General features: G+C 45.8%; 2 protein-coding genes across 16 annotated transcripts in view; both read right to left on the bottom strand.

Moving 5' to 3' along the window:
* LOC135905849 (zinc finger protein ZFP2-like) overlaps window positions 1-14586 on the bottom strand; it is a 34311-nt gene extending 19725 nt beyond the window's left edge. For 2 of the 11 annotated variants that reach the window (XM_065436938.2, XM_065436937.2), the window contains exons 1-2: window positions 3550-3912; window positions 1269-1339 (exon numbers count right to left, since the gene is read on the bottom strand). In XM_065436938.2, coding sequence (XP_065293010.1) covers window positions 1269-1339; window positions 3550-3671 — 193 coding nt within the window. In that variant the 5' untranslated portion in view covers window positions 3672-3912. Of the gene's footprint in view, window positions 1-1268; window positions 1340-3351; window positions 3506-3549; window positions 3919-14483 lie in introns of those variants that run through there. The other 9 variants (XM_070528739.1, XM_070528740.1, XM_065436940.2 and 6 more) reach the window with 9 other exon arrangements.
* Window positions 14587-22695: 8109 nt separating this feature from the next.
* The window catches only part of LOC135905848 (uncharacterized), a 68691-nt gene continuing 63485 nt past the window's right edge, over window positions 22696-27901 (bottom strand). For all 5 annotated transcript variants that reach the window (XM_065436932.2, XM_065436935.2, XM_065436934.2 and 2 more), the window contains one exon: window positions 22696-23251. In XM_065436932.2, coding sequence (XP_065293004.1) covers window positions 23079-23251 — 173 coding nt within the window. In that variant the 3' untranslated portion in view covers window positions 22696-23078. The remainder of the gene's footprint in view (window positions 23252-27901) is intronic.

The raw sequence follows: 27901 nt of genomic DNA on the forward strand, positions 1-27901 counted from the left end.
GATAGCGTAAGATTGTAATTTGAATACACGAGAAAATATTTTTTTAAGCGGACACTCAAACACAAACCCATTTCCCAGCGTTTCTACCACTTATGGAGCGGCGTCCAGATGGCGCTGGCCTCCGACCATAAGCGGCCCACGCAAGAAGCCGCGTTTCTACCAGAAAGCTCGCTTTCGTGCATAGCGTATGCGGCCAGCGTTTCCCGGTAAACAATACTGTTACATAAGATGCAGTTACCGGGAAGCGCGAGAAGCAGCCAGGGATCTTGGAATGGTATCGCGTTCCACTCTTGAAGGCAAAGCTAAAGCGTCCTGCACATATTTTTGTGTGTCTAATCGGAGTTAAATCTTGGCTCTACATTTCCAGCAATAGGCATATTTCAGGTTTTACTAAGGTGGCGATGGGAAATATGCAAAATTCCATAAGCAAGCTTTTGCACTAACCTAACTTGCCTTAACCATAAAGGCCGCGTTCTCGTTATAGTAAAGTTCCATAGTAGCGCAGAAAACTAAAGTTTAGCTTGGGAGATTGTCTAAATACGTTAGAAATACGCCGTAACCATTGCACTAAATTTGCTGAGGTCTGTTTCACTTAAAGGAAAAACTTCAAATGTAGTGACTGGAGCAAACGAAGTTTTGTTTTGACGGTGAATGTTTTTATAAATATCTTTCAATGTTGAATTTCTAAAAGGTGAGCAATATCAAGCTTTCAGATGTAATTGAGCGATAAAAGGATGAGACAGTTTTGGAAACAGCATCTAATAATATACCTAAAATTTTCGAAATGATATATGCAGTGCTCTGCAATATATTACAATGTTGTGGATAGGACTTGCAAAGCGCTCGCAAACATTCAAAAGTCCTGTAACTTAGTAATTTATGAATCAATTTCGGCCGCCTTAGGTGCTTGCTCTAGCACATACAGTTTTACAGAGCTGTGATATCATTTTTCTTTTTTTTTTGGGGGGGGGAGGGGGGCAGAGCTAGAAATTTGTAAACTATGTTCTTATCATTCGTGTTGTCCAAGTATGGCTTTCACGTTGTATGGCTTTAAGGCACCAATTTTCCCAATCTGCTATCCTGTTAATTCGCATTAGGGCTGTTCTTACGGTAACTGACACGGTAACCGACACGGCGACGCGCGTAAAGTCTGTCCTTTTGTGCAGTAAATGCACCGCTGTTGTGGCCTATGTCAATTTTCTTGACTTTGAGGGTGGTCAAGGGTCTTCGCAAGTGGTATTGATAGTCGAAGGCCGTGCCGAACATACCAGTGACGTCCGTGGCATCGTTGTGGCTGTTCATCGCGTTCCACAGGTCTTCGAAGGAGTCATCGCAAATCCTAGAATTGGACATATGTATTATAATCGGACTCTTTGTACAGATAAGGAAGGAAACATTCGCAGAAAGTTTGGTGAAAGCACAATTTGGAACAAAGCAACTGCTATTTTGTTAACGAATGTGATACATGTAAAGTTTAATTTATCCCTATGCTCACTTCTGGCTCGAACAAGGGGAACCTTGTGCAATACATGGAGTGGGGAGCCCGATCATCGATCGTAGAGGATACGCCTCTGACTTGCATGAACATGCAAATCAAGTTTAGTTTAGATTAGTTTAGAACTTATGTTTATGTTCACTTACAACGGTTCTGATTAGTGCTTTGTAGTTGGCTATACGTGTTCGGTTTTCAAGTTGTCGTGGTGCCAATAACTCATGGAGGAGGATCGCAATGATAATTTTGGAATATGCTAACTGGAATATTTTTGTCTAATGGTTCTATGAAATAGGGTGAGGCTCAAAAAAAGAGGGTGCATGAACTCCTTGCATGCTTTGATTCAAAGCAGGGTTGCAATAAAAAGATGCTCGTTGCGCGGCCACTTGGATTCGCAATCGCCGCGGTGGTATTAGGATGTTCAAAGCAATATCAATACGAATCGTGGATCCGCGCCATGAGCAATCAATCTTTTAAATAATTAAAATTAGGAGCAACATGGCTCCCACAGAATAACAGTGAACCGACAGTTGCCTCTTAGGGAACACTCATTTTGAGCGCTTGAAAAGAGAAGGACGCAGTCATTTGAAATTTAGCATATGTGAGAAAAATGTGAGGCTTATAGCGCGTGAAAAGGCAAGGTTGAAAGGAAGACGTGACATGTGTGTGTCACGTCTTCCTTGCGTTTTTGTCTTTCCACGCGCTATGAGGCTCACGATATTGTACCAACAAGCCCATATGACTCACTGCATTACGACAAAAATGCGTTCTTTTGAGTTTCCTTCACAGCTGCCTCTCGGAAAAATTAGGTTGAGCTGCGGGGCATGAACAAGCCACAACGGCAGACATAAGCCTCAGAAAAAAGAAACGCAAATGAAGGGGCGGGCTTCTGTAGTTGTATACCGCAAATCACTCTTACTGGCGACTTCTTTACTGCAGCAGTAAAAAAAAGTTGTCGAAGCTTACTCTGTAAAACCTCACATAGAACTTAAATATACTTATAAGTTTCCCTTCAGCTATAAAAGGAAGAGACATCATCGAGCTGACAGCCGCGCGATGTGCAGCAGGAATGAACGGTGCGAAAGAGTTCTTACGTTATGCGTTAAAGAAACTCTCGTAACGGGGGCGAATCAGTCGTCCGAGACAGCCACCCAGTACGCGATGGCATTTCAGGAATCGCCCGCCCTACTACAGATGAGTAGTTTCTTTGCTCGTTTTGTATGCGTTTCTCTCTATAGTGCCGGAATGGCGGAATGTGGTCGCGCGCTGGCCATGCCCATACGCTAGTTTGTTTACGCTCCCACGCTGGCTGCCAGGGCGGGAAGTCACGTGAAGCAGTGGGCACTGACGGGCCATGTTGTGATCGCTGTGTCGAAAGGTACGTCGTGTGTACGTGAATCCCAGAATCTAAAGGTACGTCAGACGTACCTGATTTACTTCGGTTTTGGTAGCTCCGCGGCTCCCGCCTACCAATGTTTTGCGCATGTTTTTGTGACGGACGTTTATTTAGCTCAAAGGGGACCATTGGAAAAATATGCCTTTAAAATTTCATAGTTCGCAGCATTCGAAAAGCCTGACATGAACGAAATTTTGCTTCACTGCGTGGGTTTCTTTAGCTGGCACGTAGACCGGTGTGCGCTTTTTGCATTTCACCATCAGCGTTGATAGGCCGTGGCTCCAGGAATAACAGGGGTGACCTCGAACTCGGCAGCACAATGCCGTAGCCACTGGGCTACCGGAACAGGTATGCGACGCGGTGACCAAACACGAGCGACAAACATGTTCTTCGATAGAAGCACTTGCTGCCCGCAGTGACATTCCTTTGGACCTTAACGACAAGCAGCCGCATCTGTGCTTACCTTGACGATATTTTGGCATCAGCCGCGCATCGACGTGCGAAAAAAGTTAAACATTTCGCCCACGTACGCAGGCTGAAGTTGTCAGTCAAAGGCCTGCCTTGAAGTAAGAACAAATCTATAGCTATCAACGCCTGCGTTCCGGGTCATTCCCTACGGGAACAATATTCGTCGAGACTTTTTACCAGCGGCAAGACTCACGTAGTGCTACAGTCTGAAGTGCCCGAAGCGCCTTCGAAGAATTCCTGGCTTGTGCTCGGCATTGCTTCGTCGTCGAAGTTAAACGCAGGAGGCGTGTGTCCACTGTTACTTTCTTCAGCCATGGCTGTTTGGGCGCCTCTGGAGCACTAGCGTCTGTTTCGTGACAGAAGCACGTATGATTGCCGCCCATGCGCAGTCAATGCCGATGGGTAAAGGGAAAAAATGAAACGTTTGGCTCTTTGGAAATTAGAAGACAGCCGTAGGGCTCATCTGAAAAAAAAAAAGAGCGGATAGAGTACGTCACTACCTCGACGCTAAAATGCTCATATTTTAACGGTAGAAGAGGCGTTCTAATAACCCGCGCTGTCTTGCCACAACACGATCAAAACCGTGTAGCCCCCTCTCCCAGTTAAAAACCGTTGACATGAAATGTCTTCTTTTTTAAGCCGAAAGTCTAAGATGGCTCGTGGGTCGAAAATTTGTCCGTAGGGCGTTATGGCATCAAAATTCAAGTGCATGCGCCAGTATTTCTTTATCAATAAAAAAAAAGAGTTCGATCACCTTTCCTCGCGTTTAACGGACACCCTTCTATTAAGCAGTGTAGCCTCAAAAGTGTCTGCGTGTGGTTTCCACGGTTTTGTAAATGCCTGGCGAGCAATGTACACGTGTCTTATGAGGTTTTGAGGAGTATCAGTACGTCTGCGTCAACTGGACATATATCTGTCGTATAAGGTTAGCTCTGTCTGTCTGATTTGCCTTTCCGTGTCCGTCTCATTCTGTGCTACGAGAATATATAAAGGTCCCTGTAGCTAGCTTCGTTGAATTAAGCGCTAAAAACATCATTCAGGGAACCTACGTGTGTTTCCCAATGGTCTTCATAGACTTGCCACGGCCGTTCTAGCGGGCCTTTAACCACGCAGAAAGAGTGGCGATGCTTAGGTGACCGAAAACGAGCAACAGCGAAAAGCGAGTTAACATAAAGCAATGATGATGGATATTGTTTCTTGGCGCAAGGGCCAGAAATGGCCAAAGAGTGCCATGACATTTGATTATGAATGGCAATGAGTATCGTTGAATATGGCGTGAAACGACTGGCTGTATATTGGCCTAAAATATTCGCTATAAATAGTGTAAAATCTGTATCTATTAAAATAATGCCAATGAAAAGTGAGTTCTATGGTTGTAAAAGTACGTTGTGAATGAGTAGATACTAAAACGTGTTAATTTATAGCAGCACTAGTGCCTCTGCGGAGCCCTTCAGCGCAAGGGCTGCGAGGCATGTGCTTTGTGAGTGATTCCATTGCAGCTACAGCCTCTAGGCAGAGGCTGTGCTACAAGTAGCCTGGCCAAATAATGTCTATTGTATTAGTTTCTTCTAAGAAGTTCAGTACTAATTTAAAATTAAATAGAGGGTCATTGCCTAAAAAGAAGACTGGGTGTAAAGGTACATTATGACGGTATAAGAATGGGAAGAACTTTTTTCTCTCCCTTTATAATAATGGGCACTGAACGAGAACATGAAGGACTGTAAGTCTACTGCCACACCTAGTGCATGTTGGAGGGTTAGTTCCAGTTAGAATCTACGAGTGAGTGCTATAGGTATGTCCAATTCTTAATCTACAGAGCAGTACTTCCTGATGTCTTGTTGTTTTCTCAGAAATCCAGTTCCCTATCTTTGGTTTGATTAAATGCAGTTTGTTTGATACCTGAGTGTCCCATTGCCTTTGCCAATATTTCCGTAGTTTATATTGTAAAATAGGCTTAAGGTCTGTGTAGGGTACAGGTATATTGAAGTTTGCGTCACAAAAAGCTACAGCCCTTTCGTCAGCAGCTACGTTGCCCTCTATGCCTCTATGGCCAGGCACCCAACAAAGAACAATTATTTGGTTCGACATGTATGCTGAGCATAGAAGGTTGTAGGCTTCATTAAGGATAGGGTTTTTGTGTTTTCGCAGACTTGATATGCCATTAACAACGCTTAATGAATCTGTGAATATGAGAGCCTTTATTATACCTGTTTGCTTTATATGTTTCACAGCAGAGAGGATCGCGTATGCCTCCGCTGTGAAAATGCTGGTGTTTGGATTTAATGCACCGGACGTTGAGAACGACGGTCCGAGAGCTGCATAAGCTACACCACAAGTTGACTTTGAAGCGTCTGTATAAAACTCCGCGCAGGAATAGTTAGCCTGGAGTTCGAGGAAGTGTGAATGTATGTGTACCTCAGGCGCATGTTTTGTTAATGCGACGAAAGACATATCACACTGGATATTCTGCCATTCCCAAGGTGGTGCAATGTTAGTGGGAGTCATTAGGACTCTTTCTCGATGTTGAATACCAGTTTCATGAGCTAGTTATTCTAAGCGCACAGAGAGAGGAGCTCGAACAGATGGGCGGTTATGGTGAAGTCTTGCAGAAGATAAGTCAAGGACAGTTGAGTGACACGGATGTTCGTTATTCGATTTACATTTTAAAAAGTAGGAGAAGCTCAGATACGTTCTGCGCAGATGTAACGAGCATTCGTTCGCCTCCACATACAGACTTTCCACAGGGCTTGTCCTAAATGCGCCTGTTGCCAGCCGTATGCCTAGATTGTGGACTGGGTCGAGGATTCTGAGAGCACTATCCGATGCGGATTGGTATACCACGGCTCCATAGTCGAGGCGTGATCGTACAAGGCTCCTAAATAGGCTAAGCAAACACCTCCTGTCACTGCCCCAGTTTGTTCGAGAAAGTAGCTTCAGCAGGTTCATTGTCTTCAGGCACTTCGCTTTGAGATATTTCAAGTGTGGAATAAAATTAAGTTTTGAGCCCAACATAATACCTAAAAATTTGTGTTCAAGGCTGACCGACAGTCGTTGTCCATTAAGGTGAATAGTGGGTCCTGGTGATATGCCTCTCTTGTTTGAGAAGAGAACACATGTGCTTTTTTGAGGGTTAAATTTAAAACCATTTTCTTCTGACCACTTTGAGAGTTTGTTTAGGCCGAGCTGTAGCTGCCTCTCGCAGATGCTAAGATTGCACGATCTAAAAGCTATCTGTACATCGTCTACATAGACCGAGTAAAAGAGTGTGCGAGGTATGACGGTGTGTAAGGAGTTCATTTTCACAATAAAGAGAGTACAGCTCAGCACTCCACCCTGCGGTACACCTGTCTCCTGTACGAATGATCGTGACTCCACATTGCCAACTCTAACACGAAACGTTCTGTCAGACAGGTAGCTTTCAATATTGGTCAGCAGGTTGCCACGTATACCCATTCCAGAAAGATCCCGAAGGATCCCAAAGCGCCACGTGGTGTCATACGCCTTTTCCATATCAAGGAACACAGAAACGGCAAGCTGTTTGTGGATAAAGGCTTCACGGATGTACATTTCCATGCGGACAAGCTGGTCTGTCGTCGACCTGCCTTCCCTGAAACCGCATTGGTATGGGTCTAATATTTTGTTGGTTTCAAGATAGTGGAGCAAGCGTTTATTCACCATCTTTTCAAAGAGTTTGCATAGGCAGCTTGTCAACGCTATCGGTCTATAACTGTTTGCCAAGGAAGGGTCCTTACCCTGTTTCAAAATGGGAATTACAATGACCTCTTTCCAGACAGAGGGAATCTGGCCAGAAGACCATATACCATTGTAAAGAAAAAGAAGAGTTTTTAGTGTTTCAGATGGCAAGTGTTTTAACATTTCATATATTATGCGGTCAGAGCCTGAGGCAGATTTGTTGCAGCCGTTTAGTGCTGCTTGAAGTTCTGCTATGCCAAATGGTCTATTATATACCTCACATTTTGCAGTTTTTAACGCGATAGCGTTAAGGAGCTCGTGTCGCAGAAAAGCCGGTGTCGTCGGCGTCGGTGTCGGCGTTTTGCGGCGTTGACAGTGAGCGATAAATCACGGCAGGCACTCCATAAATAAAAAGCAACTTCCAAGATGGGCTGGGTGGGAATCGAACCAGGGTCTCCGGAGTGTGAGACGGAGACGCTACCACTCAGCCACGATTTCGATGCTTCCAAAAGGTACAAACGCGCCTCTAGTGAATGCGGTGTTGCCTTCGAAACGAGCCGTGGAAAGTTATACTGTGGTGTATATCGGTAATTATGAACATGTAACTTACAGAAGTCGCAATTACACGAGTAGCGAAGTGCGTTTCGCTGCATTTCTTCTGCGCTTTCCGCACACGGAGAGCCATCTTGCGGCAAACACAGAAGAGCCCCTCCTCTCCATGTACGGCGCTGCCCCGACAGATGGCGTGCCACGCGCGCATTGGAGCTGTCGCGGCTCGGACTCTCTCCCCTGACAACGCTTCGCCTTGCTCCCTCTGTAGAATCAAGCGTCCTTCCTTTCTTTAGATCACTATCTCTCTATCTCTCTGCCCGTGCCGATCACGGCGTTTGGCTGGCGTGCATCGTTTCCCCCTCCGGGATACCGAGTTCTTTGGTTCGCTCCGCTTGCTCAGGCGCACGTTTCGTTGCTGCGCCGAACGCCGCGTTGCTCGACCATATGGCTCGACGCTCACCGCGTCTGATGCGGGGCGCCTCGTAAGCGATGGCTGCCCTGTAGCCCATTGTCTTACACCCATTGGCGGGTCGAAGGGAACGCTATCGCGTTCCACTCTTGAAGGCGAAGCTTAAGCGTCCCTGTGATGGCGGCATGACCGCGAGTATGCGGCATGCTCGCCATCACAGTTCACGCGGTGTGGAGCGTTTTCGCACGTTTCAGAGGCATGGTCACGGGAACTACATTTTGCACATGTCTGGCGGCCTCGGCAGTTCTGTGAGCTGTGGCCGAATCGCTGGCACTTAAAGCATCGTAGGGGATTTGGAATGTACGGTCTCACTCGGATTTTCACATACCCTGTCTCAATAGCGTCGGGTAGGTTGCTTGAGCCAAATGTAAGTATTAGGTGCATGGTATTGATTTCTTTTCCGTCACGTCTTATTTTAATTCTCTTAACATTGATCACGTTCTGATCGTTCCAACCCTCTAGTAGTTCAGCTTCAGACAATTCTAGCAGATCAGCATCAGATACAACGCCACGGGTAGTATTCATGGTACGGTGTGGGGTCACTGTGAGTGGAACACCCCCAAAAGATACAAGTTTGGACAGTTTTTCATATTGTTTCTGATCGCGGAGCTCTAGGAGAAGATCACCGCTAGCCATTTTCGATGCTTTGTATCCGGGACCGAATACTTCCCACAGAGTTTTCGAGACAACGAAAGGCGAGATCATTCTTACTGTCTTCTCAGGCTTATCAGAGTGGATGACATGAAAGCGGGGAAAGTTCTGTGTACGATTGCCAAAAAACTTAAAGACATCTTCGGTGCAACCTCGTTTCTGAGGGCGATCAGGAAGTTTGGGGAAAGAAGTTTCCATGAAAATGTATAAAATTCGGCAACAGCGCCGACCGCCCACCACGGAGCCCAACGAGGCGACGCTGCAGAGCTTGCATGCAAGTCTGCACGACGCCAGCCGTACGCCGCCACTATAACCAAATATGGTGTACCCAAGATTGGATAGTCACACAGGGTTAACCCTTGCCGCCAAGAAGAAGGAAGTAAATAGAAGGGAGAAGAAGACAGGAAAGATGTAAAGTGAGAGATAAAGACGAAGGTTTGAGAAGAGAGAGACAGGAAAAGGCGACTGCCGATTTCCCCCGGGTGGGTCAGTCCGGGGGTGCCGTCTATGTGAAGCAGAGGCCAAAGGGGTGTGTTGCCTCCGCCGGGGGGCCATAAAGGTCCAATCACCCAGCATCAGCTCAACCCCCAGGATACCCCTTTCCCCAGACACGGCTAAGCCGCGCACGGCTACACGCGGGAGGGTCCAACCCTCGTGTGCTCGGGTCCGTGGTGTCGCCACACACCAAACGCCTGCTTGCGCAGACGCCCCTGCGGGGTAACATAAAGCAAGTAATAATAGAAAGTTACAACGCATTCGAATGACAGAGTTCAAGTAATTTAATGAATCTCTTGCGAGCGCGCAGGCTTTCGCTTTCATCCTCTTTACCGCATGCTAAAGAAAGCATAATCTTTTAATTTTTCTTCTTCAATTAAGTACTATGAATTGCAGGGGAGGATTTGTGCACGTTAAGCAATTCGGGAATACATATAATGTAAACATTTTCACTTCCAGAACTCTCTCTCTTAAAGCGGACGCAGTTTGTCCTCGGTCCGTTAGGGGGCGTTGCGGTCGTGGGTGGGGAGGTCGTGCGTTCTGGATGTTGCTGTTAATGAGCTCTCCTTTTACCCTTCTTGCGTTTGCCAGCGGGAGCGTTTGTCATCGTGTTTTTCTTTTTTTGTCTGCCGGCTCGGTGAACACGTGATCCCATTGACAGGTTGAGTGCATTCAGACCATCTAATTAATTACCAAAGATGGCAGCACAATCACAAGCACATTTTATTCATTTTTCTTTCGTGGAAATATTGGAAGTTGTTTCGCGCTATAGGATAGGATAGGGATAACCTTATTAAAGTGCCGGCAAACGACGGTTTAACGCGTCGTGACGCTGGCCAAGCGTCGACCCGGGGTTATACCCTACTCTGCACTAGCCCAGTTGGGCCCGTTTGTAGTTGGTCATGACGCTTGTGCTTTTCGAACGCACACCGGGCCTGCTGGACGGCCCATAGTTGTGAGTCCTTGTCTGCAGACTGCAGTGCATCTTGAAGTTCGGGTGCTGTTGCACCTCAGGGCGGTCCCTCCTTTAGCAACCAGTTTGTTGCATTGGTAGGCGATCCCACTGCAAATGACCTGTCTCCCGAAGCTCCACCGACATTACTTATTGGGTAGCGTGGCGTTCTCGGTGAGCTGCAGGAATCCGGTAGACTATGGCGACCGAGTAAGGGCGAGACGACGTTTTGCTAGGGCGAAACTTGCATTGTTTTATTCCATGTTAGTTGAAAGAAAATAAGAAGAGAATGAATCATCAAGTATTAAGTATGAAGTATATCACAAGTACATTTCGGAGCCCCTTAAATAGGCTCTCTACAATCGTGTGGGCGGGATCTTGCTTTCGTCGATGACACGTGACAAGCACAGAGAGAAGGCCCCTCCGCCTGCAGTACCAAGCACGGGAAGGAGAAGTCGATCCTCTTTTCGACGAATCTGGGGAGAGTGTCGAGTGAGTGACCTCTCGGGTAGCGTGGGGATGACGCAGCACCCACGGGCCCCGAAGAGACTGGTGAAGGGGATGTCGATCCTCATTTCGACGGATCCAGGGAGAGGGTCGGGTGGGTGACCTCTCCGGTAGCGCAGGGATGACGCAGAACCCACGGGGCCCGACCATGAGAGGGGAAGGGGATGACGTAGCACCCACGGGGCCCTTGGCGTCCGGCCATACCTAACAGCGGGTAAGTCCTGGAGGTAGCTGCCGTAGGGCGCTATGATGCAGCCGCGAAGCCTACGTGGCTTGCGATTGGTGTTCTATCGCTTCTGCTGCACGCCTGACCCGTAGGTGCACCGATCATTTGTTCAGGCATGTGATAAGATGCGAATTAAGAGCTGATGCCAGGTCCCGGTCCCTGCGGATCGTTTAGAGTTCCTTCCAGTGATGGCGCCACTGTCGTAAAATTTCTTTCACACTCGCTACAGGCGGCGCTGATCTTGTGGAAAAAAGAATGCCGTGCTACCTGCATCGCCAGTTCGAAAAAATTTTGTTGTGCGAACTTTCATGAAATATGGAATTTAAAGACTGCTGCATACATTCCGAGAATTGTCCAGTAACACGTAACCGTTGTTTGGCTCTAATCTTAGTTCGCTTTTGTTTACTTGGTTTTCATAGCTTTTGCGTGTCTAGCTACCCATCGCTTTCCGATGTCTAAAAATGCATGCGCATTAGTAGATAATTCTCAGAATTTCGGTAGCATCTTGTGTTGGTTATCATGTCTGTCCTGCATAGACCACATCATGCTGCATATTGAAACTGTCGGATTGTAACTTGTTCATCAAGCAACGTTTCAGAAGTAGTCAATAGACCTACTTAGTTGAGAAGTGTGTCTTGTTCAATGTCTGTAGAGTGTGCCCTAAGTGATTCGACGTCCGAGGAAAGCAGCGACAACCCACCTTTTGCTTTGACCGCAGCTACGCACTGGCTAACCTTGCTGTACGCGGTCTGAAGTATCACTTTGTTCAAGCGCTGCACTTCAGAAACGAGAATTTCGTCATTGCGCTTCCCTTTATGTGATGAAATGTGAAAACGTGCTTGGCATTTGTGAGATATAGGCTTTAGGAGCTGGTCGCTCTTAAAGGAGCGGCGTACACAATTTTCACGGGTAGAACATTTCTTAGGCTGCGAATCATCTACAATTACACTATTATCCCAGCTCCCAACCAGCTATTCTATCATCTATCACTAAGAAGAAAATACATTGTCACATGTACAAATTAGACAACGTGCAATCAAAATCGCTCTGTAGGTGGTTGGACCTCCGAAAAGCACAGTCATGGCGAGCTCTCCGTGGCATTCGCGCTTCTCCTCCGCAACGCAATACGTTGGAGGCACTCGCTCTCCACCAAGGCTAACGAGAAGTGAGTGTTGCAGAAGATTTTTATGAGGCAATGGCAGGTGACAGAGTGCTACGAAAGAAAATTTAATTGTACGACGTTTCCTTCATGCAAGTTTCTGGAACGGACGATCCTTTCTCGATGGAACAACCGGAAGCTGCTCTACTGTTTCATTCTCACTAAAGGCACACTGCGCTGACTGGCATAGCACAAACAAAATGCGGGGCAGTTCCTGGTGCAGGCCAATAATCCACCATTGTCGAAACGGCACCTGCCTTGACTTTCACGAGCACTGTCAGCTTAACTGTAAGAGTATTTACAACGGGTATGATGTGTCCATGTGTAGTTTGCTATATAAAATGCTTGCTCTACCTTCCACAGTCATCTAATCCGAAGAACAATTTTGGAATGAAACGTTCTGCTCTATGGAACATTTCTTATGGATTAATAAAATAGGTTGAAAAAAATGGCTGTGGCTTAGGTAAGGTTAAGCCCAGGATGCGAAGCATACTAGCCTTTATTTTAGTTGTTGAACCACTGTTTAGCTTGGGGAACTGCTGTTGCTTGGCTATTTTTTCTTCGGCTAGACGAAGAAACAACTCATGCGTTACTCTGCTTCGCCTTGGACGCCCCGCATTGGACGCGGTGAGCGTCGAGCAACGCAGCGTTCGGCGCTTCAACGAAATGTGCGCCTGAGCAAGCGACGCACGCTTGAGCCTTAGAAACAGCTCGTTTCTAAGGCAACACCGCATTCACTAGAGGCGCTTTTGTACCGCTTTGAAGCATCGTACTCGTGGCTCAGTGGTAGCGTCTCCGTCTCACACTCCGGAGACCCTGGTTCGATTCCCACTCAGCCCATCTTGCAAGAGTTGAGCCAAAGCCACTTCTTCTCTGTCGTGACGTCACGGTGTCACGTGGTATTCAAGGCGACACCGCCGCGCCTGAGGAGCTGGGTTGAGCTCTGGTAATATGCTTCGCATAAAATAAAAATGAGAGTGTGTGGATCGTTTCTCCAATTACGATGCAAACCAGCAGTTGCATTAGAAAATATTCATTTGTACCCGTCTCTGGTGATTTGGCATCGCCGCGGTGAATGTAGCATGTACACGCTATATACATTCAACACTCACGGATGCCGGAGCTATGATGAATATATGGTATTTTGTATATTTGCAAGTATGGACCTGAAAGACTTGCCCTATATAGAAAACAGATTTTTTGTCTTGTAGCCCAGTCTTAATTTGAACAATTCAAAACGAAATGATGAATTCCAATGAATTGAGGATCAATGAGGATGCAGTTCATAAATGATTCTCAACAAGCGATGCTCAGTTTCCTTCTGCTATGCTGCTCGCAGATGGCTATCCGAGAATTTCTTGAAGGATCACGTTTATTGTGAGAAGAGCAGGAAAAATTTCCGATGACAGATGCAATGCTGAGCAAGAGCGTGGCTAATACGCGACGTGCTACTACAGTTGTTCACAAATGGTAATGGGTAGCGTAGTGTACCATGACTTTCCCCTACTTTATCACTGCTCTATACAGTCGCCCGTGTTTGGTAGTTTAAAAACAATTTATAACCCTTTAATATAAATTTCAGTGGTAAAAGCACTCTTAAAAAAACAAAACCAGTAGTGGTTTCATCGGCCAAACTACTCCAAGCGACAAAAGGGCAGCTTGCGCAACGGTAAGTTTTCTCTTTAATACTCATTGCTCACCCTTATGCAACACAGGCAAACGTACAAGCAATCGTTTCATACCAACTTGTGGTTTTTCCACCAACGGGCTTAAGTTTTCTAATGATAGAGTGTTTTGCGGGAATAACGTACTTAGTAACACTTTCTTTACGTGACAAATTACAGTGTTTTTGTGCACTCTGACGATTCGTCCTGAAAAGGCTTACCGGTTCGGCAAAGCAAGCGTGCAGTGCAGTGCTTACAGCTAATAAAATCAAAGGCGCTCTTTCGTGCAAGACACATCACCGGAAAAACTCATGCCGCACTAGGGTGCCTGCACATAAATTTTCACCACCGGGGCTTCTTTAACGAGCACCTAAAAGCATGTAAACGCGAGTCTTTTACAGTACAGGAGTGAGTACAGTACAGGAGAGTGAGTACTAGCACCCAGTTGGGTGTGCGCAGCGCAGTAATTATACATAAGAGAAAAAAAAAATTCTTCGTTAAATATATTCATTTCGCGTTGTGACAAGTCTTATCTTAAGAGCTAAATAGCTGAATTTGCGCTGGACTTTGACACCATTTTCGCACCGCCCATGCATCGACGCGTCCGTATCTAAGAAAGTTGCCTATTTAAAATCTCAAGTTGGCTGTCAACAAAGCCCCGTTTCAGGTAGAAAAATGCATAGCTGGTAAGTCCTTCATTCAGGGCCGTGTCTGCGGGTAACAGTATTCAATTAAAATTTCACAAGCGGTAAATCTCACGTTGTGTAGGTGCCCAGAGTAGAGGAAGCCCCCTGGGTGTCGTTACGGCTTGCACTCGAGGTTACTTCGCCCGTGAAGCTGAACACAAGAGGCATGTATTCATCGCTCCTTTCTTCAGTCATGCCTTGTGTTTCGGTGATTTAATGGTCTGGTATGTATTCACCACTGCGCGGCGCTGAATCACCGCGCATGCGCATTGAGAGCCAAGAACGAACGCGAACAAATAACGCTTTCGGCATTACGCGATTTATAATAAAATGAGATTGTAGATGTTTTAAAAACGAGATGATAGAGTGCGCCGCTACCTTGACGCTAAAGTGCAAATTTTTGAATGCGAACAGAGTCACCCTGATTACCCGTGCTATCTTTCCGCGAAATCATGTAAAAGAACCAACGCTCACTTCCAAAAAAAAAACGTTTATGTGACGATATCGTTACTTTTTTTCGATGCTCTTGTCAACGTGAAGCGCCCAGCTTGCAAGGGAGAAATTGCTGCTTGTGTAAGGACTCTTGAAAATGTAGGAGGTACACCAGGTAAATTAGCCCTAACAAGCGTACGATTATCAGATGTGAAATATAATTCTTTGTTGGTGACACCTATCAACCCATGATTCTGGCGAAATATTTGGAATGACTGCGCAAAGCAGCTATGTCGTCGTTCTAAGTGGTGTTGCTCACTTGAACGCGATGGTTTCGTTAAAGTTTTTTTTATATTTGCTTGCGCGTGTGTTCAAAGTGTTCAAAGTGTGCCGTGCGCTTCACTTTAAATTTTGCGTCACCTAACGCACGGCATTAAATTATTGGCGAAATGTGTGAGTGGAGGCTGTCAGTTATCGTGACAGTTCACGCGTCGGCATCAGACGCGCTGTCTCTTGTCGTGACGATTAAATGCGGAACGCTCGGCGAAGAAGCGTCGCTTTATGTTCGTTCACTCTCCGTAACACAGACACAGAGTGTCCGACGCGCAGAAAAATTAGTTGGTGGAATGTCTTCTAGACACTGTTGCTTTGTCTGAAAACTGTTGGATATGAATGGTGTCGCACGCAATAGCAAATAATTCTTTGAATATATTTCGCATACATTGCTATACATTAGGACTGTGTGCTCGCCATAGTACTTTTGACTAATGAAATATGTTTTGACTGGCCAATTATAATAGTTGCGTTATTCTGGACGAATAAAAGTGAAGTTGCTTTTGAAACCTCTGTGACGTTGGGCTTTCTTTCCTATTTGCTCACATTCTTAAGGAACCGAATGGAGCAATTGCCGCCAATAAAAGCCTAATTATGTTCACATTAAGACATACTCCACTCCCCTAGTTAAATGATACGCTGGCGCTTCAGCTGAGGCGAATTCGAAGCTCGCCTCAGCCTAATAAGGAAGATAACTGCTGGCGTAGCACTCGGCTAGAGAACCTGGTATTTATGAGCTGCACATGTGTGGCCATACATAATTGAGGATGTATAATTTTTTAGGAGGGTTTCCGTACAGTGATAAAATGAAGGAAAAGACATTACAAAGAAAAAAAAGAAAAAAAAGGAACATAACATGTGATTTGAACTCGTGACCCTTCAATGTTGCCCGGAAAGGTAGCTGAGGCGGTTGGTTCGTGAAGCCACAGGTTACTTTCAAGCGCCATAGCTCCTGCTCCGAGCCTCATACTAGAGCTACACGCTAGAGCTAGAGCTATACGATGCCCGCGCAACCTTGAGCGATCGGAAAGCGCGTTTTCCCTTCTTGGCCGGCGGAGAGGGCGGGGGGCTTCGTTCCGGCCGCAAAGCTCTCCACATCTCTGCAAGGTGCCTGGTGGTGGTCTCGTGCTGACGATGACCTCTCGGTGAGCGCATATTCCCCCCCCCCTCATCTTTTAAGAGGTTCAATACATACAAGCATTAGTCTCGCAAACCAGATTTATTTCAAGGGAATTTCCCACGTCTCAATAATTTCTCTCGTCGTATTCGAGTGATGATTGTCGTGTTATAGTTTGTTAACGAAGCTTTCCCTCAAGTCTAAATATTTTAAGGCAGTTTGTCGTGTGCGGATCATGGCCACGCATGCTTATATCGCCTTCCGTTTCTCTACCACGGTTGCGCTTTAAAACCACGGCGCTGCAAGTTTGCTTCAGAGACTTTCCTTCCCTCTTCTCCACCCTTAAACTGGCTCTCTTAACTACTACACGCAGAGACAAAGCAACAACACGCGCATTAGATCCTATAGAGGAGATGAATATTTACAATTATTATTACGGTTATAAATATATTCGAGTGCTGGTTGCCGTGTTATACTTTGTTAACGAAGCTTCCCCTCAAGTCTAAATATTGTAAGGCAGTTTGTCGTGTGCGTATCATGGCCACGCATGCTTATATCGCCTTCCGTTTCCCTACCACGGTTGCGCTTTAAAACCACGGCGCTGCAATATTGTTTTCCTCCCCTTCCTTCTTCTCGGCCCTTAAACTGGCTCGCTTAACTACTACACGCCGAGACAAAGCAACAGCGCGCGCATGTGATCCCATAGATGAGATGAATACATATATATAGAAAAGTATCAGTCTTAGCTCTCGTAGTAAAGCCTTCTGAGCCGTTTCATTTTTTTTCTTTTTTTTCTTTGAAAGAAGTCCTATTAGGGTTATTATAGTTACACGAAGGTATTTCGCCCTCGTAAGCAGCAGTCCTTGAGATAATTACTCTGGCTAGCTTGCCACGCTATGCGTGCCACCCTCGCACCTGTTTAAGCTTTTCCTAGACCCTAGAGCTATACTATGTCCGCGCAACCTTGAGCGATCGGAAAGCACGTTTTCTGCTCTTGGCCGGCAGAGAAAGGAGGCTTTGTTCCGGCCGCAAAGCCCTCCACGTCTCAGTAAGGTGCCTGGTGGTGGTCTCGTGCGGACGCTGCCCTCTCGGTGAGCGCACATTCCCCCTCATCTTTTAAAAGGTTCTATATTTACAAGCATTTGTCTCGCAAACCATACTTATTTCAAGGGAATTTTCCACGTCTCAATAATTTCTCTCGTCGTATTCGAGTGCTGATTGCCGTGTTATCGTTTGTTAACTAAGCTTTCCCTCAAGTCTAAATATTTTAAGGCAGTTTGTCGTGTGCGTATCATGGCCTCGCGCGCTTATATCGCCTTCCGTTTCTCCGCCACGGGTGCGCTTTAATACCACGGCGCTGCAATTTTGCTTCAGAGACTTTGCTTTCATTCCTTCTTCTCCTCCCTTATACTGGCTCTCTTAACTACTGCATGCAGAGACAAAGCAACAGCGCGCGTATTCGATCACGCGCTCGCCGAGTACGTGATCAAGCTTTTCCTAGTCTCTAAAGCCGCTTGAGTTCGCCCTTCTCCACGGGCGGCCTTCGCGGACACCATCAGTCCCTTTCCACACATATGGAATAATTTGGTATATATCTGGATATGAATGACATGACAGGAGTGCATGACCTAACATGAATGGCATGACATGAATGGCATCAATTGCATAACATGATATTACTGACCATGCATGCATCAGCACGTCATTCCGGGTCCTTCTTATGTAATCCACGCATGTCTCACCCCACATGTCCTAATACATACATTAAAGAAATAACCTCGACTTCATCCCCTCCTGTCATTTTGTCAATTTCATGACAATGGTGTCATGACATGCATGCAAATCATGTTACTTCATTTATATTATAGATATCGTGATATATAACTTGGAAGAAAATTAAACCGACATGAATGACAATCATGTCATGACATGAATGTTATAATTGAGATGAGTATAATGGATAGAATCATATTTGTTACATATCATATTCATGTATGTTATAATCATATTTCATGCCATGTATGTCACAAAATGATTGGCAGGAACGCCAATGTCTATGTCAAGCCACTGCATGATTCCAAAGAATGTCATAGCGTGACAAGAATTAGATAAACTCGTGACATGCATCCATGCATGCACCACATCTCATTTCCATGACAAGAACTTATTATGACCAGTGGACCAAGTTGTGTACTAACTTGGACCGATGATTGTACGTATATAATCGTGTTAGGGATACTGCTATTGTCGTTGCATCTTTATTCCAGTTTCGTATTCTGATTCTTGCGTCTGATTCCCTCATGCCATTAGCGCTCGAGCTTGGTGGCACACGTAAAAAAATTTACTTAGTACTTATGGACGTGTCCTAGAAATAATAGACGAAATATGCACAGACAATCCTGGGAAACATTAATGACCAGCTCGAAGGAAGAGGATCAAAAAGAAGTCATCCGCATGGCCATAGACGCCACTGAGCTCCAAGAAGCATCAGCCAGATGAAAAGTGAGAAGCAAGATGGAAAAACTGGAAGAATGACTCCTCGGTACTCTATTTGCGGGTGCAAATAAACGTTATTGCCCTCTCTCTGTCTCTCTCTATTTAGTACATACTGCAGACCAGACTGTGGTCCTTTCATGACGGGCAGACATAATTACCTACAAGACTAGGAAATATAAGTAGAAAGATGCATATAGATACATTCATATACATTCATATTCTAAGGATAGCAATTAGATGAACAAACTATATTTTCTTTGATACATTGCCCACAATACGATTTGTGAAAAGTTTAAAACACAAAGTTTACTCAATCATTGTTACCGGTCGATTGTAGAAAGCGGAAGAGGGTGCGAACAGAGCGACGTAACCTAGATGAAACCACAAGATTAGTGAGAATAGGCAACTAATCGTTACGCACCAAAGGCAAGGGTGTTTGAGAGTGGAGCTTGCCGTGATCATTCAATAGCGAAGAGAACACATTTACGCAGACACACTCCCCAGCGCAACGAAAAAAAAACATACACATTCAAAAAGACAGTCAATAGTTGCACATGACACCTCAGCAGCACGCGTGCCGGGAGATGGTTGCATCTTTTAAAACAGCGTCTGAAAATCAAGTTTCCCGTGAGCGTTGATTTCTGAGCACCGCACAACATCGCGCCTCCTCCCCTTTCCTACCAAAACTCGTACCGGACTTTGACAGCCCTTCTCGTCGATAGCAGGCCGCTTAATCAAACAGAGGTACGCTCGTTCCTGGAGCACAGTGTCCGAATACGAAAACGCTACAGGAACTTCCACCGTGGCAGCGTGATCACGGCTCGGCCAAGGCTGAACGAGGCAGCCTTGCACCATGCCACTCATTCGCATCGCTAAAAAGGACAGAGACGTCAGATTGAACTTGAGTATGGCCGTCAAGGCACCCATTTGTGTCCTCCAAGTGATACCACGGGCAGCCGTTAGCGAACATTTATTTCTGCATTTTCTTACCCATCTCGCTCTCCATGCCCTTCTTTCACAATAATTAGATCGTTCGTAGAAACCATGAAATCGTTGTTACCGTCGTTCTCGACTTGCTGCCGTCGTGAAACGCGCGCACTCGGGTCAATTATATTTAACTGTACGGGCGTCACACACAAAACACACACGTTTAAAAAAAAACGCACTAGTCAACCTGGTAACGCTTTTATGAGCCCCAAACAATGCTACATAGCTAGCTGCCTGTATCGACCGTGTGCTTCGCACAAGGTTGTTCCCTACAGTGAGTGCGATCTGCAGAATTTCTTTCCTCAGGTCACTGTTGCGTCTTACTTCGCTTTCACAACATTTACGCTTGGCTACTGCTACCTACAGACGCTGTGCAAGCGCTCTGTTTGGTCATAACTAACAAAAACAATTACAACACATTTTACAGAACAAAATAAGGCGTAAATTCATTCTAAGGCGCAGTTAGGTTCATTTTTACATCGAAGCTGTAAATCGTTAGGCGATTCGCCCGTCCGTCTGATGCCTGTACGCCGAAAACTCCTCCCGCGCAAACCCATGCATATGTGTCAAATCAGGCGCGAGATTGGCTACGCCAGTAGCGATGTCGTTCCTCTTCGTCGCAGCCGTTTACTCTCGCAGCAGTCTCTCTCCGGATCCGAAACGCGTAGGCCACGGGTCATAGCATTCCTGAGGAGCAGGATTCTTTCGATCAGTAACGCCGCGAGCAGAACCGGGAACGAGCTCTTTTTTAGATAAAATCTTTCATCACCCAGAATTAGAGAAAGAACTGCTGTCACTGCACTGCACATCCCGATGATTACGCCATGCAAATAAGGTCGGCATACCTTCTTTGAGAAGGAATTCCTTTTCGCTTTCCTGGCTCCTACATACACCTTACGAGTGGAATCACCTTCCCGAAAATCTCGCTACAATTCTGAATCATGAAATTTAAAAACCCCATAGCTAATATTTTATAGAGCCCGCTTTTGCACCTGCTATGGTTATGTTCATGTTCAATCTTGTTTTATTTAGTTTCATTGTTTATTTGGTAATAGCGAACTTGTATGTTACATCCGACTTTTGTACCCACTTTTATAGTAGCCATGTTAATCATACATTGATTTATGTTTCACATGCTGCTTTCATTCAGCAATCTTATTCTTTGTATTTATTGTTTCACACGCCCTCTCTACTGCTTCGGCCCCGAGGGTATATCAAGCAAACATGGCTAGCCGATTCGTCCGTCCGTGTGTCACCTGTACGCCGAAAACTCCTCCAGCGCATGAGCGAAAAGAGGCGCGCGACTGGGTGCGCCATAGTGACGTCGTTGCTCTCCATCGGAGCCGACTGCGTTCGCAACAGTTTCCCTCCGGTTCTGAAATGGATAGGCTACGCGTCATAACCACTCCTGAGGAACAGGCAGCTTTCGATCAGGAACGCCGCCAGCAGAACCGGGAACGAGCTCGTCTACGCCGTGATGATGCAGCAGCCCGGGCACAAGAAGAGGCTCGTGCAGCCGAGTGGAATCGGCAACTGCGCACCGAGAATCCGGTAGGCTACCAAGCCATCGCTAAATGAACCGTTGGGATTAATGCAGTGATAAACACCGGGGCCACACGTTTCAGTTTCGCTGGTTAATCATCTGTACGGAGTGTTCGGACGGCAATTTTTAAAGCTTTCTTTCGATGCAACGTAAGCGCCAAGGATATGTGGCGCTTTCTGCCAAGAGCTGAAGCGGAGACCATGTGGCATTCACCCATCTCCCCTGAAATAATTCCTCTGTGAAAGTTCAATGGTCCATGTGCGGAACATTGGTATGCCCGTGTTATATCGGTATTAATCGACGCTGGGCAAGCTTATATCCTTGGCTCTTAAAACTAACCTAAAAATATGACACATTGCGATTATAAAGAAAACCAGTGCTTAGGTTTCACGCGTCGAAAGCACTATCTTATCAGGTACACCGTACTGTCGAACTCTGGTAGAATTTTGACCACGTACACGAAGTACACGAGCGGTCTTGCATTTTGCCTGCATCAAAAGGCCCCTGCCGCGTCAAACAGAATACCCGCGACCTCCGCAAAGCAACACCCAAGTCATTAGGCTACCGCGCAGAGTGATAATGAACAACTTATGTGCTTAGCACATCGGTAGCAACGTTTACGATACTTCTTTGCAAAGGTAATTAATGAATAAAGGAGAACTTCCTGCTGATCAAGTGCAAGTTAAGCTACACCACTTGGTGAAGCTGAAATCCGTTTTCAATGACCCATTTTCTTTGGGAAGCAACTTTTGTCCAGGAAAAGAAAAGGAACAAAGCAGACACGTTTGCAATCCCTTGCGTTTATTTCAAAGCAATTGCATAGGTGGTTACAAGTATACGACACACGGGAAGCAATAATCGCAAAGGATCTAAGTCGACCACAAATGCCACGCTTACTTCTCGAGTTACACATTGGTAATGTCAGTCAAACATGAGATGTCAAACTTCAGTTGTATTGTTAGAAGCACGTTCATATTGTGACACAAGAGTAGAGCACATGGGCGGTAAGGCAATTAACAAGCAGAAAATGCTGACCACTGCAGTATTCAACAGATAATTTTCTGATCAGTGGTACGGTTCCTGTTTGCGTTTACACAAGGTAGCGTATGAGCCACACAAAGAGCCCAGGAGCGGAAAAATTACCACGGCTGATTTCTGGAAGGGAACCGATCGCAGCCTACCTAGAGCAATTTTTGCAATATGCCATAAGAATGTTGTACGTAGCATTCTTCAGCTCTACTTAAAAGGCTAGCAGAACAGCGTTTGTCAGAGGCTTAGACATCCGTAAAGAGTTCGCATCACACCACAAAGGCCCGAAAGGAAGACACATACTGAAGCCCGATCAAGTCATTGTATTCTATGGAAGATTTCTTGCTATATTAGCTCTAAACAACGCCAGGAGACGATGACATGCATCTTTGCCGCGCTGCACCCACGAGTAGAGCAACATGCACATCAAGAGATTATCTACCGGCTGTAATATGGTCAAAAGTTCTTGTCCGCCACATACCCACGAGTGGAATCATTGCGTGCTGCACGCTACGCAAACAGGAGTGCTGCACGCTAGGTAACATTTACCGCCACCTCACGACTCTTATTACAATAAAACCCGAAGAAATAAAATAGGCGTCGTCAACATGTTTAAAATCGGGTATAGGCAAGGGCAAGTAAAAACGTAGGTAAAATCAGGTAGGTAGCGGGTATAAAATCACGTTTGTCTTAAAATGAGTATTAAAAACACGTAAGTATACGGATGTCAATTAAAAGGGTTGCGCCATGAGGTGGCAGCTACAACATGCGAGGTTTTTTTTAGGATAACACTGAAAATGGCTCGGGTCCGAACAGTCAGGAGAGAAGCATCCTTTCTTGACGAGGAAAGAGAAGTCCGGGAGCTCGAGGGGGGCCAACCCACCGGGCGTACGTGATTTGGTCGCTATTGGAGAAAGGAACAGAAGAGCATGTATTGTAGCAGTGCTTGTACATGCAACTTAATGTAGGACCGAGTTATTCGATCACGGTGACTGCACATTCATTCCGCCCGCAAAACTGCTAGGTTAGCGTTCCCACAAAGAGTTGGCGACCCAACACACAGTACACGACTGCGAACTGCAGCTGATTTATTAAAAGGAGACTAAAGACGAACACGAAGTCAAGCGAAAGTGATAGATCAGTGCTCGAGAATATCTAAGGTGCCAATATTGTCGCGACGAGAGCCTTAATAATCAAGACGTTGAGGTAAATGAAATAAGAGACTCCCACGGGACATCCTAGTACTTGCCCGATTACGAAAGCACTCATTTAAATTTTGTCACTAGCACTCAACCACTCACTGCCGAAATATTGCTTGTATGGTGTAGGACTAAATTGCGAGCTACCTAGTTCTATTTCATTTTTAGAACAAGAACTCATCGAAATGCCCCTTGAAAACGACGCGGGTGGTCGAAAGTTTCGTTTTTGCTCGATTCCGCACCGTCGACATTTTCGTGTTTCAGTAGTTTCGTTATCTCGTAGTTCTGCACTGGTTTTTCTGGATCGCGACACTCGCACAAAGTGAGTGGCAGAGAATTCAATTTCGTTGTGATGTAGCGGGATGCCCGAACGGTCTACGCCACATGACCGACACGCAGCTGGCGCGGGCAATCCACCGCACTGTCTTGGCTCGGTACCCGCCGTCTGTCGGGCGCAGATTTACTCATCGAAGGCAGCAAAGTGTGGTGATGGCGCATGCAACGTCACAACTCCCCTGTTGGGTGCCCGGAGATTTTAATTTCTAAAAACGTATTCGCACCCTTCAGATGTAATTTCTTCGTAAACTTTTCTTGGCACGATAAAAGCGTTGCGATGTTTCTGGGACTGTATTTGAAGAATTCACGCCGACTTAATATTTGCCTTTAGTGTCCTTTTAAAGTTTGGCTTGGAGATAAAAGCGCAGAAACTCCCTAGTTGCACGGTCGCTTGATTGAATTGAATGAAGTTTGCGGTATTTCAGACTGCAACTGCCAGTCACAGCCTTGTGTTCGGCAGGTTGTTTCTTTGATGTCATGCTGTAGCCATTACAAAGAAATTGATTAGGGAGAAATTGCTTGCTAGTTTATTTGGAGCGTAGAATTGATAAGTATACAAGTAGACGTATGGGCGTAGAAAGGCAACAAGGACGCGTCGTGGACAGGTCCCCAATCACTAGAGGGATTCGGTATTTCGATAAGAATTTTAACAAGGAGTATTTCATTTTTCATATGGGCATAATGTTTTAATATTTAAGAAGCGCAATCTCACAGAAATATTTATGGTTGGGGAGATTTCAATTGTTTTAGACATCGCCGAGACATGCCCTTTACACATAGAACTGTATAGAGCCGTCCGGCTCTATACAGTTTTATTAAGTTTAATAAGGATGTTTATCAAGTATATTAAGTATAGTAAGTTATTAAGTATATCAAGCTGCAGTTTTTGAGCAAACAAATCAGTTGGGCCTATTACCTGCCAACAAGCCGATTTGCATGTTGGAAGGCTCAAACGGTGATTGTTGGCAACTGCCTTTATCCTGCCATCAAGAACTCCTGGCGACATTTGATTTCGTTTGGTTCTCGAATTCTCGCTTCGCTCATTTTCCAAGAGTAGGACTTACTGAAACGCTCCTACAGAAGCTTGTAAAATGGAGAACTGGGTGGACTAGCACGGAGACCGAACAATTATATGAGGTCTGATGCTGTGCCCTCTCTGTACAAGATTGCCCACAACAGCAAGAAAGGCGTACGGAGACGCGGTGTGCCTCTTGTGTTCTCCGTCCCCACCAAGCTCAAGAATACATTTTCCAATTTGCTATGATGACGTAAAAAGGAGGAAACCACACGAGACATTCTACGACATTCACGCAATGTTGCACAGCAGTGGTGTATGAGGTTCTATTCTCCAGTGGCAAGTGCTATGTTGGCGAGACTGGGAACTGCGCGAGTCAAAATGAGGGAGTATGCGTAAAATTTCAATAAGACTGACTGCGCACAATTGGTGATGCATGTTAACACTCGTGGATGCGAGCTGCAATTCGGTAGTGTACGAATTGTGGGCAGGAGCAGGAACTCTGCCGCAAGAGAAACACTTGAGCATTTGATATTAAGAAACATGGTGATAAGTGTCAGCAGTACGTCTCTTTCTTTGTATGCCACTGAGTTTCCTCTGTCGGAGTCAAATCAGATTCGACACCGCGTCAGGTGCTTCATGTACGGTAAGATGCGCAAGCGTGCACTCGTAAGTAAAATAAACTGCTGCTGATAATGACGCTAGTTCGTGTACTTTTCGAAGTCCTTCGTGCCAACCATACATCTAGGTATCCAGCAACAGGGTATACAGAGTTTTGATTTAGAACCTCGCATGCTCTCCACAAATCTTGCCGAAAATCGATATCAGATTATGCAGAATGCTTACAAATTTACAACTCTGCACCAAACCAGATATCTCAGTTTTGTAAACTGCACCTGTCAAAGAAACTAAAGCGCATGAAGTTAATACAATTTCAACTCTTACTCAATACTGTTGTAATGCTTACAAGTGTTTAGCAAAATCCGAACTCCCAAGCTAGCAGTTCCGTCGGGATCAGTCTATAATACATTATCTTGCCCGCTTTAGTGTCTGTAGGTGCTCTTCAGAGAATTCAGAGCAATATTTACAACCAAAGTGAATAGTTGAAAACAGTGCTTACTTTTGCAATTCAACTTTAGTAATGTCATTAAAAATTAAATTGTGGGGTTTTACGTGCCAAAACCACTTTCTGATTATGAGGCACGCCGTTGTGATGGACTCCGGAAATTTCGCCCATCTTGGGTTCTTTAACGTGCACCTAAACCTAAGCACACCGGTGTTTTCGCATTTCGGCCCACATCAAAATGCGGCCGCTGTGGCCGGGATTCGTTCCCGGCGACCACGTGCTCTGCAGCCCAACACCATAGCCACTGTTTACCCTGTTGAGTATTCGACTTCATACTTGAGAGAACTTCTGCCAGGCTGTCCTCGCGTCTTTCCTATTTAACATGTTGAAATTCTATTAGAATTTCGGCCGTAGGATATTCACGTAGTTTGCCCCCATGCTTAATTTTGTCCCCTTCATGCCTTTCTGAAATCGTCCTTCCACCAAGGGACCCGTCTTTTGAATGAAGTGCCACTTGTTTGAGGAATGAACTTTTCAGCGCCATCATTGATAAAAGCGGTAAAGTATGAAACGGCATGATCTATACTAAAATTATCCATAAAATCTTTTCGCAAGTAGTGGATTCCTTAAAACATTCACAGTCAGCTTTGGCTAGCTTCTAGCGTGGGGCGTCCGGATGGAAGTCAGGTTGGTTTACTAAGTTCAGCGCTAGTTGGACAGATTTCCGGACAGATTTTTAATTACACATCAGTCTAAATCAGAAAAGACAGAAGCGAAGGGGGATCGCAGGTCTAGTGACGAGTATAAATTATGATGTGGATTACAATAAGCATGTTCGTACTTTTGGTGAGGCACGCTCCGGAGGTTAAAAGCAAAGTTACAATGAGTCGATCTATCCGGTTGCATCGCGAGTCTCCGCACATCGTGCTATGAGCGTTAAAACCTCCCAAGAGTATGTTAGGCTTGGGAAGCAGATCAACGAGGTTATACTTTGTCGAGATGATCGTTCGGTGGTATATAAATGGAATATGCAGTGACTGATTAAAAAGAATGTCCCGAACTAGCAGTGCCTCAAGGAGCGTCTGAAGCGTCGACGTGTCGGCAAACTACAGACTTGTCTGCGACTATGCCGACACCACCGGAGGCGTTCCTCGTCTCGCTCTTTCCAGAAGATGCTGTAATTACGAAAAAAATTGGCATTCGTAGGCGTCAGATGTATCTCTTGAACATACACCAACATTGGATTGCGTTAGGGTAGTAGTTCTATAATGCCGTCAAGGCAATGAAGAAGCCCTCCGACATTCCACTGTAGTATTTGTGTTTCCATAATGATTAAGGTATTTTGTGCTATTTGTTTTAGAGACTCATATTAGCTCACGGGCCCTTTCCGGGTACCGTGACGCGAGGTTTTTCTTTTCTGGAGCGATCACGATAATCTAGCCGCTCCTTGTGAAGGCCTCGACAAGCTGGACGAGACCTTTGAGACCACCAGCCCAGAGGTCGATGGCCCCTTCTGCTGAGATGGCGGAGCAGCACGAGCTGCAGCCGCCGAGGGGAGCGGGGGGGGAGGGGGGAGGCAGGCGCTGATGGCGTCACCGCCGGCTCGATACGTGTGGGCCGGACATTCTGTTAACTCAAGATCTCCAAGAGGTCAGCCTCAGTGAGGTAAAGGAAATCAACGCCCGAGAACGCCGCGGGTGGTGTCCATAGCACGGTGCAGGGTAACTGTTACTTGGGTCTCCCCCCAAATGATACTAGTTTCGGCAGTTTCTCATATTGCTTCTGATCACAGAGCTCTAAGAGGAGATCACCGCTTGCCATCCTTCACGCCTTATAACCTGGACCAAAAACTTCACACAACGACTGAAACAAGGAACGGTGAACTGGATCGTACTGGTTTGTATGACTTTTCAGAGTGAATAATGTTGAATCGAGGAA

Source organism: Dermacentor albipictus, unplaced genomic scaffold (assembly GCF_038994185.2).
Source record: "Dermacentor albipictus isolate Rhodes 1998 colony unplaced genomic scaffold, USDA_Dalb.pri_finalv2 scaffold_14, whole genome shotgun sequence".
Taxonomy (NCBI): domain Eukaryota; kingdom Metazoa; phylum Arthropoda; class Arachnida; order Ixodida; family Ixodidae; genus Dermacentor; species Dermacentor albipictus.